General features: G+C 54.2%; 2 protein-coding genes across 2 annotated transcripts; one reads left to right on the forward strand and one right to left on the reverse strand.

The window, feature by feature from the left end:
* Positions 1 to 114: 114 nt before the first annotated feature.
* On the reverse strand, positions 115 to 4,943 carry DCS_05053 (DEAD-like helicase; the record flags this gene model as incomplete). Its single annotated transcript, XM_040802359.1, has 7 exons — positions 115 to 375; positions 458 to 521; positions 584 to 2,608; positions 2,648 to 2,757; positions 2,817 to 3,384; positions 3,434 to 4,148; positions 4,208 to 4,943. The coding sequence occupies 7 exons, from the start codon at positions 4,941 to 4,943 to the stop codon at positions 115 to 117; spliced, it is 4,479 nt and encodes a 1,492-aa protein (XP_040657392.1).
* A 1,240-nt stretch (positions 4,944 to 6,183) lies between these two features.
* Positions 6,184 to 15,880, forward strand: DCS_05054 (50S ribosomal protein L19e; the record flags this gene model as incomplete). The annotated part of the gene is made up of 7 exons (XM_040802360.1): positions 6,184 to 6,340; positions 6,405 to 8,473; positions 8,542 to 13,800; positions 13,854 to 14,367; positions 14,931 to 15,057; positions 15,247 to 15,667; positions 15,737 to 15,880. The coding sequence occupies 7 exons, from the start codon at positions 6,184 to 6,186 to the stop codon at positions 15,878 to 15,880; spliced, it is 8,691 nt and encodes a 2,896-aa protein (XP_040657393.1).
* Positions 15,881 to 17,297: the final 1,417 nt, after the last annotated feature.

A 17,297-nucleotide genomic window follows, 5' to 3' on the forward strand; every position in this document is an offset into this window, starting at 1 on the left:
CCAATGTTGTTTTATCCATTCACCGCATCCGAGAGCCCATGACATGCTGCCAATCTACTGGACATCACATTGCCGGCCGAAGGCTCATCTGCCTCTCGCAAGCAGATTGGCAACCTATGCCTTGCCGACGGTGAGTGAAGATCCCTTGACTATGCTGTCTTGGCCCTGGAGAAGGCTGTCCTGCGCAAAGAGGCGCTGCCAGACGTCGAGCCACTTCTGATGCTGCGCAGTAGGGAGCTTGCCAGGCAGTCGAAAGGAGCGTGCGAGCAGGTCGCGGAGGCGCGTGCGAAGAACCTTGACCACGAGCATTGATTTCCAGTCGGGGAGGGCAAACCGCCCTCGGTTGCCGTCGAGGACGATGACGCCGGAGAACATCTAGAAGCATTCTGTTAGTCTTTGAGTCTGTATCGCGAGTGAGGTGGCGGCGGAGGGAGGATGGACGTGCATCGCAGCGGACTTCACCACAGAGCAGGGCAATGGCAAACGGTTCAACCGCCGTAGTTTCGTGCGCGTGGTACACCCTGGAACGAACGCGTGAGCAGTGATCATCGGTTGTGAGAAGGGAAGGTTCGGGACAGCTCACGACTTTGACTGCATGATGTGGTAATACGACAGCCATTTGATATCGCGATAATTGCGGTTAACCGATGACGGATGCAAGCTAATGGACTGATTGTTGCCAATGTTGCGCAGTCCCTTTGTACCCGGCGTGTCTCTCACGAGCATCTTTGGATAGAAACTCCAGGCAATGACTGATGACGACACGACATCGTTGTCGCTGTTCACGTTGACGCGGTGTGGAACCTCGAAGAATGTTTGCTGCCGACGTCCGCGCCCGCCTTGGGTGAAACGTTGGTTCTTGAGAGTTCGCCGCTCTTCTTCTGTCAGTGACAGGAACCCGGCGTCAACCAGCGAGACAAGGAGTTGTCCCTTGAGATCCTCGATGTTGGCGAGTGTCGGCTGGCTCAGGAAGTTCTTGCGGCAAAACTGGAACTCCTTGCCGCTGCCACTGTTGGACTGACATACACGTTTCCAGGAGACATAGGCATTGTATATCGTAAGCAGATCCGAATCACCGCGCCGGAAGAGCATCCTGGCATTGTCTGCCTGAGCTCGTTGCCCGAAAGGCGCAGAGAAGGGGGATTTGGATGAGAGGATGGCGGCCACGGTAATGGCCATATCCAAACATTTGAAAACAGTGCCGAGGAGAATCAGCTTGCCCAAAAAGACGTCAAGCGGTAACCTGGCCAACTGATGACCAAGCGGAGTGAGTTCCTCACCGGCAGCCAAGGCACGCACATCGACGAGGGCATCAACGGCCCGACGAATGTTCTTGGCGGATGGGGGGTCGAGAGCGTCGCTCAGAGTCTCTTCGATGCCACCAATCTTGCAGATTTTGACACGGATCGCGAGATCTTGCAGAGAAAGACGCAGCATCTCTGGTGTCTGCTGGTCACTCATGATGTTGTCGTGTCGATGCTTTGTGAACATGTGGAAACAAATGCCATTTTGTACACGGCCGGCACGACCACGCCTCTGCTTTGCGTTTGCTCGAGAAATAAAGGTATCGATAAGCCTGGAGAGCTGCCTCCTTTCATCATACCGCATCTCTCGGTGTTTCCCAGTGTCAATGACGCAAGTCACGTCAGGAATGGTGATGCCCGTTTCCGCAATGTTGGTGGCGAGCACAATCTTGCGTATTCCCGGTGGCGGCACGAGAAAGGCCGATTCTTGGTCTTCGGTCGCGATGGAGGAATGCAGAGGGTATACCAACCAGTCTCTTGCAAATCGTGGGTCGCCGAGCAGCAAATCGTTGAGAGCTCGGATCTCAGCGATACCGGGCAGGAACACCAGTACCGCCCTGCTATATGGTTCCAAGGATTCGTTCGACGCAATCTGGGCCATGAGTTGAACGATGAGGTCAAAGTCAATATGATACTCGTCCATCTGTGACAGAATGCTTCGAGTCTTGGCAGAGTAGCCGGTGAGGCTCGCTGCAAATTCGCTCTTGTTTCCACTGCCGTCGTCTTCCGCCCCATCCTCATCGAGGTCAACCATCTTGTCTGCGGGAGAGTTCGTTGGGTTGTAGCCCGTAATCTCGACGGCGTCCTCGAGATACCGGACGTCCACAGGGAACGTCCGTCCGGGGACATTCAGAATTGGTGCTCCACCAAGATATCTTGAGAAGCGTTCAGCGTCAACGGTGGCAGACATGAGAAGGACTTTGAGATCCTTGCGCTTCGTCAAGAGTCGCTTGAGTACAATCAGCAGGAAGTCGCTATCGATAGTTCTCTCGTGGACTTCATCAAGAATCAAGTGAGTGACCTCACGAAGGTCGTTTGATCCCTCAAGCATGCGCATGACGATTCCTGTCGTTGCATATACCAGTCGCGTCTCTCGAGACGTATTCGCTTCGAGTCGGATGGAGTAGCCGACCAAAGATCTGCTGGAGCCAACATCGCCCTTATTTTCGCCTAGCTCTTCGCTCACACGGCGAGCCAGGGAGATGGCAGAGATACGGCGGGGTTCCGTGCAATAGATCTTGCAGGACCTCCCCTGAGAGAGTTCATGTTCTAGCACGAATGCTGGGACTTGGGTACTCTTTCCGCTGTGAAGCTGTCAGTTTCATAATCCGTCACTCTGGTACCAGAAAACATGCCATCCCGTTTCACCGCATATGATCACCACCTGGTTCTTATCCACAGCCTCCAATACTTGTGGCCTGAACTGCCACATGGGGAGCTGCATTCGAGATTGCTGAGCGTTTGTGAGCATGGGGTGTTTGTGTACTTCAACATCTGTTGCCCGTGTCTTACCAGCATCGCTTGGAACTTGCGAGTTCCCGACTTGTCAGCCCATATCCGTCTCATGTCGTCGGCAGCTACACAAATTTGTTTCTTTCGATCATTCGCGTTCTCTGCCGAGTTCTGCGGGGCCTTGGCAGCGCGGCCACGGAAAGCCCCTTGAAGGATGACGCCATCTTCAAGTTCCCTGTCTTGCCGTTGTCTGACAAGTGTCCTCAGGGACCTTACAGCATCACGGTCTTGGGAATCAAGCTGCTCTTTCCTGGCTTCCGCCATCTCGTTCCAAAGATCTTTCCACGCAGACGGCAGCCGAAGGTTAACCTTCTCCTCCCTTGCGTTGCCACTGAAAACATGGAACAAGGCCGAGGTGGCAATGTACGCCTCGGCCTGCTTTTTGTCCGGGACGGCAACTCCGAGCATGGTAAATGTGAATCGCGTTTGATCCGCAATAACCTCCACATCGGATCCTGGTACCGCTCGAGGTGGCTCCTGGGCCTTCGTCCACCAGATGTCGATGGACTGGCGGTTCGCAAAAGAGGTCTCCGACACCACCGTGTAGTTCACCTTGACCGAGGAATCTCTGCTACCGTCAGTTGGTTCCGAAACGGCGACACCCCTGGCAAACGTACCTTGAGCGGCAAGCCTCTTCCAGGACACGCCTTGGGCTGACACCGGTCCATTTGCCGAAATCTCGAAGAATAAGTTTCACACCATCCGCCGAAGCCAGCACCGTCTGTGATTTTCCCGTATTTGGATCCACCTCGCTCTGCGGCAAAGAAGCGAACAAGCCAGCTATGTCATCTTCGTCGGACGCCTCGGCCAAAACCTCAGCAGCCATTCGCTCAGCCTCACCGGCGACTTCATCGTCATCCGAGTCGTCTGTCACTGCCTCTGCCTCTGCCGCGATTCCCGCAGGTTTGGGTACGCCAGCTGATGCAGCTAGGAGGTCTTTCCTAGTCACCGCCAGTCGCTTCTCCAAGATTATCCTTTCGCTCTTCCACTTCAGCTCGGCCGCAAACTTGTCAAATAGCACGTCGGACTTAATCTTTTCCAACTTTGCCTCCAGCTTTGCGATTGCGAGTTCGACGTCATGCTCACCAGCAGCATCCTGCTCGCTTTCACTGCGACTCAGCTCTAGGAGGCTGGTCTTGGCTGCGAGGTATTCGGGAACCAAGTCTTCTGGTTCGATATCAATATCACACGTCACAGCTAGTTTCCTAGAGGTCCCTTTGCCGGAGCGCTCATTCGTGCCTGATTTGCTTGACTCTTTGCCTTTCCGATCCTGCTGCGACTCGGGCTTCGGTGTTTGTGTACGAGATGGGAAAGGGCTGGCGTTCTGAACGTCTGCAGCAGGTGCGAATGAGCAAATGTAAACTTCATGGGCGGGATTTGTGTCACGATACCTTTGGCAACGACCTTCCCCCTGTGTTCATAGGGAGGAAGCTCATTCGTCGAGGACTCTCGCGCCAACCAATCGAGGGCTTCGTCTAGCCCCCAAATCGAATCCTTCGCCGCTGTTTGCACGTTTGGGGCAATGTCCAGGATGTGCTGCAGAACAGCCTCGACACGTGCATCAGGGAAGGCGGCGGCTTCCAAAGTTTGGCGCAGGGTCCAGAGACGGACGATGGTGTCCTCCTCGGGTGGCATCTTGCCGCTGCCGGTGGATTCGGAAGAGACGTTCGACGAGGAGAAGCGAGTCTCGGCATTTATAAGATCCAAGATATGGTCTAGCAAGTCGGGGGGTAGCCATTTCGGGATGTTGATGGTGTCCGCCTGGTTCCGAAGCAAACGACGATCTGTCTCGAGGCGAGCGCGTTGTCGCTGGGCATCTCGCTTTGCTCTTGGGGCATATTTCTCGACGAGTAGCTGCAGCTCGGACTCCTCGAGCTGCCTCTCGAACTCTTCGGCGCTCAGCGGATTCTCTCGCCCTTGTTGCTGGCCGTTGTCGTTCGATGGCGGGGCATTCGACTTATCGGCATTGGAGGGAGGGGTATCGAAGTTGGATTTGGCGCCGCTGGTCAGCGGCTTTGTATCAGGCTCCGATTCCGCTTCCGGTCGGGGTTTCGAAGCAATCGAGGTTGTTGCGAAGCCTCGAGCTGGGTTGGCCGCCGGCTTCTTCTTCTTCTTGGCACCGGCCATGACCTGGGGTCGTCGGGTGGACAAAGCAAGTCGTGGGCGTTGATGGCAAAGGTTTGTTCGAGCTTTGGCAGGAAGCTCCAGCGTTGGCGGGGCCTTGGAGCACTGGCACGACGGAGACTCGCCGGAGTTGGACACTGAGCGACAACGCTATTAGCACGGTAAAGTTAGTACTGAATTTAGTACTACTTATACGGAGTAATGGACGTAGCAGCTGTTAGGGCTATAATACGGTACGCCCAAGTGGGGGGGGGGGGGGGGGGGCGACAAGACATTGACACTGCAGGACTCCAGCCTAGGCTCATTGAGTGCCAGTGAATCGTGACTCACCTTGGACCTACATTTGAAGTATTTCGGAACGAATCTGTAGCGTCGTTGGTGTTGTAGGCGAGTATGCCTTTGTCCATCATTCGGCAAGAGATTCCAGTATTTGATGACCCTCGCAAATCAAAACTCCATCAGGTAGGTAATCCCCTCGCTGCCATGTTTCATGTTCAGAACTTAACTCCCTCTGTCATCCACTTAATGCGTCTTAAGACTCTCAAGCGGCATGGAACCGCAGACATGGCAAACAGGTAAGCATTGGGTGAGCATTCGAGCTGGAAAGAATTCTTCCTGGGCCTTCTTTCGACGTGCGTATGATATACCATACTAGCTAAGTACTGTACAGGCATACGCGTAATGCGCTGAAGCATGTGAACATGCCTTCAGTGAATGCGGGTACCAAACGAAGGCTCACAATGCTATTCCTCCACTGTGCGAGTACTCGTACTTACTTTTGGTCCATATGATGCTGTACTACGGTTGATTCTGCGTGCTACGGTTGATTCTCCTCTGGTACGGTACTACTCCGTAGTATTATTATCCAATACATACAACAACAAGAGGGAGCAAGTTGCAGCAGGCGGTGAATGAACTGGAAATGTGTGCGTATCGATAGCGGGGTGGGTCATTGTGGTAAACCGTACTCCGTAAGTACTGTTACATCTAGTTAATATTACATGTACTGTAGGTGTGGTGCTGCTGTTGACTGCGACCCGTAATATTTTGGCCAGACCTTTCTAGACAAGCAAACCATCACCACAACGCCAATCGTGAGCCTTCAGCCAGAAGCAACGAATTACTCGTCCTACCCACGTATTCCGACTGCCTCGTCGATCCTCGGCGCATGTTCCTGGCCTCCAACAGCTCTGGTAGCCCCCAATGAATTCATCACTCGCACCTATCCCATCCACGACTCGAAATGTCTGAAGCTGCGGTCAACAGCAACGGCAGCGGCAGCAGCGACGGCAACAGTGCAGGCCTTGACCTGGCTGTCTTAGAAAGGAACCTCAAGTCATCCTCCACGGCGGTGCGCATTGCCAAGCTCCAGCAAGTGGACGACCTTGTTGCCCGCAAAGGTGGGAGCCTCCCCCCTGTCCGCACACCCAACCACCAGCTTGGCCAGCAAATAACATGTTGCAGCGCTGGACCAACAGCTTGTCCCTGGCATCCTGAAGCTCCTGTTTGATACACACGCGCTGTATCAAGACCGTGAATCCCGCTTGGCCGTGCAGAAATGCCTCTCCTCCATCATAGACGCCGGGGCGAGCTCCGAGACATTGGCGCCAATCGTGAGGGCCCTGCGTCAAGAGAGCCAAAAGCCAGGCATTGCCGCCTCCAGTGCTTTTGTATTGGTGGAATGGTGCAGCATTTTGATGCAACACCTGGCTGGGTCCCCTATGTGGGAGGAGTTGGCCAAAGACATTCTGCTGGCCGAGGCTGATGCATTGGACAAGTCACTGCAGCCGAGCACCAAGACTGGTGTGGTAAAATCCGCCACCGTTGTGGCCAGAAGGGGATTTCGAAAGATGCTTTTGCCAGTACAGTATCGTGAAAAGGCATTGAACGACGCAGTGGCCGTCTTGACTGCCAAAGGCAGCCAACCCGTGGCCAAAAATGCGTTGATGCTTGGAATCATTGCCGGTGTTTGTGCCCGCCAGCCTCTTCTCAAACCCCTCCTTGAAACACTCAAGCCCAGATATTACGAATTTTATATCCGGGAGATAGTCGGCTCTCGAACAGCAGTACCCCAGCATCTCGCATTGAGCTTGGATGACTTCTTTCTTAATTTCACCGACCTAGCCGAGATAGAGCAGACCATCGTTCCGGCAATCGAAAAGGGGCTTCTGCGTGCGCCAGAGGTTGTTCTAGGAGGTGTTCTGAAACCTCTTGTTGACTCTCTCCCCGGCAGCTTTGACTTGTCGAAAATTCTCGAGCGTCAGCTGCTGAAGCCTCTGCTATCAAACGTCAAGTCCACGAATCCGGCCATCCGCAGTGGCGCCATTACCGCTTTCCGCGCTGTCGTCGCCAAATGCTTGGATATGAAAGCTGTGGATACCATTGTCAGTGAAGTTGCTAACCCTCTAGGATCTGGCAAGCTTGCATCGCCCGACCACCGAATCCTCCATGCCGAAATGCTCAGTGCAGTCCCTCTGTGCGAACAGAGCGCAACGAAGATCTGCACAGCGGTAACAACCGTCGCCGTCAAGGAGGGCAATGAGCTTGCTTTGGCTGCCGAGACTTCGGCTCTGGCAAGGGCCGCTACCCTGCTTCTTGAGACTGGCTGTGAGCTACCGAAGCCAGTTTTGGATGCCGTGACGAAGGGACTGGCAGAGAAGAAGTCGGCTTCTCGTCGTCTTTGGATGCTTCGTGTAGGAGCGATCCTGCGCTCGTTGGACTGCGCGCCATCAAGTCCTGGACTATCTGCATTTGTGGAAGCAACGACGCCAAAACTGATCGCCAACTTTGACGAGGTCATCTCCAACGCAGCCATGTCCGGTCAGAACGGCCTTCTTGTTGGAGCCTACATTCTCACTGCACTCACGCCGACCATTTTGCAAAAATTTCCGGCATCCTCGATTCAATCGCCTTTGAACAAAACAGACGTTCCAACCCAAGCTCTGTCGTTAGCCTCGAAGCAGGCCTTCCTCTTGAATCGCCGCATCTACAACAAGATCAACTCGGAGGAAGATCTACATTGGCTCTGCTATGCCCTAGCCTCCGTCGCTTTGCGGCTGAATAGCAGTTCAGACCAGGACGTTACTCTGGCCTGGGCTGAGGCGATCATTTATTTGATGACCGCCACTAACGTCCCGCCCAAAGTGCAACAAGAGGCGGCGAAGTCACTGACTAGGCTATATACCCAGAACCCGACCGTCATCTCAAAGTTTATCATTGAAGGCCTTTGGAACACCTTTGAGCAGGATGAGACCAAGGAGAAGGACGGCTGGACAGAACGTACAAATCTCATTTACGCATTGAGGTCTATTTGCCTCGAGCCTGGAGAAATTGCTGCCTTGGAAGCCAACGTTGACAGGAAAGCTCTCGAAGCGCAAGCGTGCGCTGTCTTGGTGTTGTCCCGCCCAGAGCTTATCCCGCGGTCCAGTTGGATAGACACTTGCCTCAGGATGGGTGTAGACCCAGGGAACCTTGCTCGGGAACACCTGCCCATCTTGCTTAAGGAAATTGGGTTGAGAACCTCTTTCGACCAGGTACGTTTGCATGCAATGCCTTTCGCATTGCCCCTCACTGCCAACTAAGCTAACTTTAGTAATTTCAGCCCGATCTCATAAGGCAAGCAGCCTACAAGGCTGCTGCTGAACTGGCCTTTGTTGCCCCTAGCACCGTCGTACCACGGTTGATGGAGTTGGTCAGCCGCGATTTGGATGCAAATCAGCTTCGTGATGTTGGTCCTGTGGAAGCTGCCATTTTCCGAACTCCGGAAGGCACTTGCTTCGTTGACGTTCTGGCCAAGAAGAACCAGAACGTCGTTCCAAACAAAAACAGCAAAGACTACGAGATTCTTCAGTGGGAAGAGGAGCTCAGGACTCAATTGGAGCAGAAGAAGGGGCAGCAGCGAAAGCTCACTGCTGAAGAAACCGCCAAAGTAAAGGCTCAGTTGAAGAAGGAATCACAAATACGGAAGTCTATCCAGGAAAGCGAAGCCAGGATGTTGCGCGGCATCGGTATCATCGGATCCCTCGCAACTGGACCACCAACCGATGCCACCCTGTGGCTTGGGCCAGCAGTTTCTCTCCTTTTGGGTATTATTGACGCCGGTGCCAGTCTAATTATTGGAGATGCGGCCCCCTTGGCATACATTGTTTGCGCAGACAAGATGGCAGTCAGGCTGGGACCGATCCGGAAATTTATCGGAGTTGCGACCCTCAGGGCCCGAGGAGTAGCACTCTCCGAAGGTTACAATCAAGAGCAGCTTGACAGCCTTGTCACCAGAGTGTTGTACCGTCTCCGCTTTGCCGGAGAGCAGAGACCATTTGATTCCGTCTCTCTGATCTACGCTCTGCCGCTCATTCTCGATCTGGTGCGAAATGGTGGCGTTGGAGATGCTGAAGATGACCGCGACGCTCAGCTTGTTCTCGCTGCCGAGTTTCTCTCCTTCCACACGAATGTGTGCGAGGATGAGGCGGTGCCCCGAGTCGAGCTACTCTCTGTTCTAATCCTATCCATGGAAAAGTACGCACAACACTACAAACTTTTCAAGGACTGCTTTTCCGACATGTGCCGCTGTATTGCACCAAACATCAGCCAAGGCGAAATGTCAGTTTTGGCCAAGGGAACAACTGCTCGGCAAGCCAATGTTAGGACCACTATCCTGCAGTCGATAAGTGCCGATATCGACATGAGCGAACTTGACTACTCTGACGAGATATGGCTCGCATGCCACGATGATGAGGAGGAAAACCGGGAACTTGGTCAAGAGATCTGGGAGGAGAGCGGTTTCAAGCTCAATGAAATGGTTCCTATGGGAATCATGCCCTACCTGGAAAGCAAGGATGCTCAACTGCGAAGGGCAGCCGCACGGTCTTTGGCCGATGCTGCGCAAGCCCACAAAGAATCTCTGAGAATCGTGATTCCTCATCTCAAAGTCACTTACGCGGAACTGGCCAAACCCAAGGTGCAGCAACTCGACGAGTTTGGCATGCCCAAGAAAATGGATCTGTCCGACCCCTGGGAGGCAAGGCAGGGCATTACTACTGGCTTCAAGGAGCTAACGTCAGTCTTGGACAAGGCGCAGATCGACGACCTCTTCAACTTCCTGATCGAATCCGGCCCCCTTGGAGACAAAAGTGACGCTGTCAGGGGCGAGATGCTTGACGCGGCAATTCGAGCTACTGAAGTCCACGGCAAGGGCATGATCGATCAGCTGATGAAGAAGTTTGAGCGAACCCTCGAGCAGCCGGACAAGAACAGCGATGCCGCTGACCGAGTGAACGAAGCTGTTATTATCATGTACGGAGCCCTGGCGCGCCATCTGAAACCTGGTGATGCCAAGATCCCCATTGTCATCGAGCGTCTGCTCGCAACCCTGAGCACGCCGTCCGAGACGGTGCAGTATGCCATCGCTGATTGCTTACCTCCCCTTGTGAAGGTTTGCTCGGACAAGTCGTCCAAGTACTTCGATCAAGTCTTGGAAGTGCTGCTCAGCTCCAAAAGCTACGCCACACAAAGAGGAGCCGCCTACGGCCTAGCAGGCTTGGTCCTTGGGCGAGGAATTTTCTCGCTCCGAGAATATCGCATCATGTCGACTCTCAAAGCTGCCATTGACAACAAGAAGGAGGCTAACCAGCGAGAGGCGGCACTGCTAGCATTCGAGTTGCTGTCTACCGTCCTCGGCCGCCTCTTCGAGCCGTACGTCATCCAAATCGTGCCCTTGCTCCTCAGTGGATTTGGTGACACCAACGGAGATGTTCGCGACGCTTGCCTTGCGGCTGCTAAATCCTGCTTCGGTAAATTGAGCTCGTTCGGTGTCAAGCAGATCATGCCTACGTTACTCGAGGGCCTGGAGGATCAGCAATGGCGCAGCAAGCGAGGCGCTTGCGACCTTCTCGGTGCCATGGCCTACCTTGATCCGAACCAACTCGCAAACAGTCTACCGGAAATCATTCCCCCGTTAACAGGCGTGTTGAATGACAGTCACAAAGAGGTCAGGGCGGCGGCAAACAGGAGTTTGAAGCGGTTCAGCGAGGTTATCCACAACCCCGAGATCAAGAGCTTGGTCGACATCCTCCTCAAGGCTCTTAGCGATCCTACCAAGTATACGGATGAGGCGCTCGACCAGCTCATCAAGGTGCAGTTCGTTCATTATCTGGACGCACCCTCTTTGGCGCTGGTCACTCGCATCCTGCAGCGCGGTTTGGGTGACCGTTCCAACACCAAGCGCAAGGCCGCACAGGTCATTGGCAGTTTGGCTCACCTGACGGAGAAGAAGGACATCATAACCCATTTGCCAGTCCTTGTCGCCGGTCTGAAAGTTGCCGCCGTTGACCCTGTGCCGACGACTCGCGCAACGGCATCCAGGGCGCTGGGCTCGCTAGTCGAGAAGCTTGGAGAAGATGCCCTCCCCGACCTCATTCCCGGCTTGATGCAGACTCTCAAATCAGACACTGGTGCGGGAGACCGCCTTGGTTCTGCGCAAGCTCTCAGCGAGGTCTTGGCCGGACTGGGCACAACCCGGCTGGAGGAGACGCTACCCACAATCTTGCAAAATGTCGAATCCTCCAAACCGGCTGTTAGAGAAGGCTTCATGTCGCTATTCATCTTCCTTCCGGTCTGCTTTGGCAACAGCTTTTCCAACTACCTTGGCCGCATCGTCCCTCCCATCTTGGCTGGTTTGGCAGACGACGTCGAATCTATCCGGGAGACCGCTCTTCGTGCCGGGCGCCTCCTTGTGAAGAACTTTGCGGTTCGTGCCATCGATCTTCTCTTGCCAGAGCTCGAACGCGGTCTGGCGGACGATAGCTACAGAATTCGCCTCAGCTCCGTGGAGCTTGTTGGCGATCTCCTATTCAACCTCACCGGCATCAAGGCCGACCATGAGGCAGACGAGGAGGCAGACGAAGATGCCGCCAAGGAAGCGGGAGCTTCACTCAAGGAAGTTCTCGGAGAGGAGAAACGGAACAAGATCCTCTCAGCCCTCTACGTTTGCCGCTGCGACACCGCTGGTGCTGTGCGGTCGGCTGCCATTGCCGTTTGGAAGGTCCTTGTGCCGAGCCCGAGAACGCTCAAGGAGCTCGTCCCAACCCTCACGCAGCTTCTCATCCGCCGTCTTGGCAGCGCCAACATGGAGCACAAGGTCATTGCCAGCAACGCGCTGGGCGAGCTTATACGCAAGGCCGGAGACAGTGTCCTGTCCAGCCTCCTGCCTACCCTTGAGGAAGGGTTGCAGACATCTACCGACTCCGATGCGAAGCAGGGTATCTGCTTGGCTCTCCGGGAGCTCATCTCCTCGGCCTCCACCGAAGCCATGGAAGACCATGAAAAGACTCTCATCTCCGTCGTGCGCACCGCAATCACAGATTCGGATGAGGAAGTTAGGGAGGCTGCTGCTGAGGCGTTTGATTCTCTGCAGCAGATTCTTGGCAAACGAGCTGTCGACCAAGTTCTTCCCTTCCTTCTCAGCCTCCTCCGATCCGAAAGTGAAGCGGAGAACGCGCTTTCGGCACTCCTCACGCTGCTCACTGAGACAACACGATCCAACATAATCCTTCCGAACCTGATTCCGACCCTGACAACACCGCCGATCTCTGCTTTTGATGCCAAAGCGTTGGCCTCCTTGTCCAAGGTTGCTGGTGCTGCGATGAACCGACGTCTGCCAAACATTATCAACTCGTTGATGGAGAACGAAATCAACTGCCAGGAGGAAGAGCTTCGCGTAGAACTCGAGGCTTCGTTTGATACAGTAATACAGTCGATTGACGAGTATGACGGCCTGAATACTGCCATGAACGTCCTCCTGGGCCTCCTCAAGCACGATGACCATCGGCGAAGGGCAGCTACCGCGCGACACATGGGTAACTTCTTCGCCTCATCTTCCGTCGATTATTCACGCTACAATCAGGACATCATCCGCTCTTTGCTCAACTCCTTTGATGATAGCGATCTGGAAGTCGTTAAGGCAGCTTGGGCAGCGCTGAGCGGGTTTACGAAGAAGCTCAAAAAGGAAGATATGGAATCGCTGGTGCTTTCCACCAGGCAGACGCTTATACGTGTTGGTGTTGCAGGGGCGAACCTGAAGGGATTCGAACTCCCCAAGGGCATCAACGCCATCCTGCCCATCTTTTTGCAGGGTCTCATGAACGGAACGGCAGAACAGAGAGTACAGGCCGCTCTTGGCATCTCGGACATTGTCGACAAGACAAGCGAGTCGTCGCTCAAGCCTTTCGTGACGCAGATCACCGGCCCGCTCATCCGCGTCGTGTCTGAGCGAGCCACAGAAGTTAAGGAAGCCATTCTCCTCACGCTTAACAACCTGCTGGACAAGATGCCCACGGCTTTGAAGCCATTCTTGCCCCAGCTGCAGCGAACATTTGCAAAGTCATTGGCGGACACCTCTAGCGAAACCCTGAGGTCCAGAGCAGCAAAGGCGCTCGGGACCTTGATCAAGTACACACCCCGAATCGATCCACTTATCGCCGAGCTGGTTACCGGTTCCAAGACGGCGGATCCGGGAGTGAAGACTGCCATGCTCAAGGCTTTGTACGAGGTCATTAGCAGAGCCGGCGCGAACATGGGCGAGTCGTCACGGACAGCTGTACTGTCACTGATCGACATAGAAACTGGCGAGAGAGATGAGGCGATGACGGTAACAAATGCAAAGCTTCTGGGCGCACTGATAAAGAACGTTCCCGAAGATGTTGCCATGTCGCTGCTCAAACAACGCGTCATTACCGCCCAGTTCAGCAATTTCTCCGTACTTGCACTTAACTCGGTGATTGTCGAATCACCAGATACCCTTCTTCTCAGTGCTCTGGCAGATGAATTGCCCGACTTGCTCTGCCGGGGTATGACAAGCAAGAGCGTAAGTCAAATCGAGGTCGATGCTATTGATGCGCGCATGCTGACTTTACACAGACATACATTGCCGACAACTTCATCCTGGCGACAGGAAAAGTCTTGTTGACCTCGCCACCAAAAAGTTTCGACAGCGCCAAGAAAATATTTGAGACGCTGGCGACGATCATCACCCCAGGCAATCCCACTGATTCTCGCCGGCTGGCACTGGTCGTGGCTCGCACACTGAGCAGGACAAACATGGAAATGATCCGGCCCCATCTGCCCTTTCTGGCACCTCCCATCTTTGCCAGTGTTCGGGATCCTGTGATCCCGGTGAAGCTGGCTGCAGAAGCGGCGTTTGTGGAACTATTTAGCGTCGTGGACGAGGAGGATCGCGTCTTTGAGAAGTTCATGGCCGGTCCCGGGGCGGAAATGGCGCCAAACACGAAGAGGAGCATGTCCGACTACTTCAAGCGGGTCGCCATGAGGCTGGGGTCACAGGCTAGAGAGAGGAGAGAAGCAGAAGGAGGTCAGGGCGGCCTGGGCCTGTCCAATGATGAGCAGGAGGACGAAAAGGAGATTTGGAGCGTTGGTAAGGTTGAAGTAGCAGCCGAGATGTTCTCATGAGGTACAACTCATATGAGGTGCACAATAGCGAGCTGCAGGAGACCTCGATGACAGTTTGCAGAGTTAGTAGGCGTGGTTAGATGAGAATGAGAATGAATATACTCACTCCACAGTACTTACTCGTAGAGTTAGCATTACATGCACGTATTCAAGTATCGATACTCTCAATATACAGAATGCAGCATCGCATGAGTACTTGGTGTACTGCGATTCGACGATTGACTAACAAGCAGATCAATGATGGGCAGAGTAATAATAGCTTCCGCACGAAGCGGAGAAGAGCACTATACTGTATTACTGTACAGTACTTACTAGTCAGTACAGTACTGTACTGTACAGGGTGTACAGGGACCTGCCGCATGTACAGTACCTAAGTACAACTAAGTACGTATTATTCCTCCAGTAAGGACGAATGAGGACAAGTCTGGATTTGATGTCGCTAGTGCCTCGATAAAGGATGTGACACCACGTGACTCGCTGGGTGATGACTCATCCGAGCCCTCGCTTAGCGCCATTCCTTGGGCCTAGTGCACGTGAACCCACAAACTCTCAGCGCAATCTGTGTGCCCAAGAAATTCTGGACGTTCGAAACCCCTCCAGACTTCAGCAACCTCACACCCAACGAGGACCGGCCATCACCATCGACAGTCAAGATGTGAGTATACCGATAAGAACTGTATTCAATGGGATCTACCCCTCATCTCGGACTATTTTTGCGATGCACTGACCGAGTCGAGGGCGTGGCCCGACTATCGAATCGGCGGCGGCTGCACGCATCAGGAGTTGTTGATGGATGGGATTGAGACGACGGTGAAGACGGCGGGCTAACGGAATGTTTCCCTAGGGTCAACCTGCGAACCCAGAAGCGCCTTGCCGCGTCGGTCATCGGCTGTGGCAAGCGCAAGATCTGGCTCGACCCCAACGAGCAGAGCGAAATCTCCAACGCCAACTCTCGCCAGACTGTCCGGAAGCTCGTCGCCGATGGCCTCATCATCCGCAAGCCCGTCACGATGCACTCGCGATCCAGAGCCCGCGAGCTGAACCTTGCCCGAAGAGAAGGCCGACACCGTGGCTACGGTAAGAGAAAGGGTACCGCCGACGCCCGCATGCCCCAGCAGGTTCTCTGGATGCGCCGCCTCCGCGTCCTCCGCCGCCTTCTCGTCAAGTACCGTGCCAGCGGAAAGATCGACAAGCACCTGTACCACGAACTGTACCACTCCAGCAAGGGTAACGCCTTCAAGCACAAGCGCGCCCTGGTCGAGCACGTACGTTGACCCGGAGAGGACCCCTGCGGGCGGGTGACAGGAATAGGTTGCTGATCATTCTGAATACAGATTCACCGTGCCAAGGCTGAGAAGCACCGTGAGCAGATGCTCAAGGAGGAGATGGACGCCAAGCGTGCGAAGACCAAGGCTGCCCGCGAGCGCAAGATGGAGAGGGTTGCGGCGAAGCGAACTGCCATGCTGGCCGACGAGTAGACTACACGCAGAGCGACGACATTTCGGTCTTGAGAGGAGGCTGCATTCGGAGTCTACGGGTTGGGTCTTTTTTTGCGCCGTACCGGTTTCAGTCCCACCGGCGGGGCATCTGGCATGTAGCATTGAAAATGGAAAGCACGATGCTCAGACAGATTTTCAGAGGCAACATGATGCTGGGTCAAGTTGGTGCATCCCGGTGCCGTGTCGGTGTGCGCCCGTAGCTGCAGTGCAAGGTCAAGCAAGCATCGCGAAGGTTGATGAATTTTATACCTACGGCCATGACGGTTCCGACGCGTTCGAGCCGCTTCGAACTGACAATGATTGAACGGGAAACGTCTTTCTAGCTCGGCATGGTGTGACATTTGTTGCCTAAACCTCCCCGCAAGGCGTGACCACGTAGTGGTAGGGGCACCGACATGGACATCAATGTCGGCTGAGCAATGAGAGAACAACATGACCTGGGCGAGTCATGGAGTGCGGTCAAGAGAAATCACGCACAAGGCTCCGCCTGACGTGAACGCTGACGGAGGTTGAAAGGAATGATTAGAGCCGAAGGGATGATCCAGGTGCCATCGACTTTACATGAATAGATGTATCCCAGCTCAACATCATAACTGGCTCGTGCCCGGGTGTGATGTTGCGGACGCTACGCGAGTACTCCGTGGCTACTTGCACAACATACGTCCGGTATGCATTCGAGAGAGGATTGTACGAGAGAAAATGGATCAACGGGAAAATGGATCAGGTTCCTTCAAATTGCCCCGTCGAGGTGGTGAGGATGCGTCGGAGAAAATCAGCACGCGTCCATTCCTTCTCTTGAGAGGGGGTGGTAGTTGCCGGTATGGCAAAGCAGAACGGTCTCATCACGCCTATGCCCATTCATAGTTGACAAGGGAAGGAAAGGGGAAAGGTGAAAGGGGAAAGGGGAAAGGGGACAACGAGGTTGGTGCATCGACCGCGGTAGAATAAACAGTGGCTATGGAATCGGGAACCGTAAAAGGGAAAGGGAGAACGGCTCGTATCTCGCAAAGTGCAGTATTGTATAAGGGGAATAATGTGAGGCATCACGACGTACAATACGTTGTTTTTACCACTTATTCTTTGTACAGAGTACAATGCATGGGGCATTACAAGTACACCTACGGAGTACTGTACGGAGTACTTACACGTACAGCACGTTGCACTTACAGCAGTGTACAGGTACATGGTCGTGGTACCATCTTCAGCAGTACAGGCTCGGCCTGGTCTCGAGCAAACGAATAAGTATTCACACAATAGTACGATGTGCAAGTACATAGCAATGCGTACTCCGTACTCCGTACATCGTGGAAACTTAGCTTCTGCGCGTGCATTTAGTTGTGCTCGTCCCGGTCCTCATTTATCTTACCCAAACTACAACAAACATACTGCACGCGGC

Source organism: Drechmeria coniospora, chromosome 02 (genome assembly GCF_001625195.1).
Source record: "Drechmeria coniospora strain ARSEF 6962 chromosome 02, whole genome shotgun sequence".
Taxonomy (NCBI): domain Eukaryota; kingdom Fungi; phylum Ascomycota; class Sordariomycetes; order Hypocreales; family Ophiocordycipitaceae; genus Drechmeria; species Drechmeria coniospora.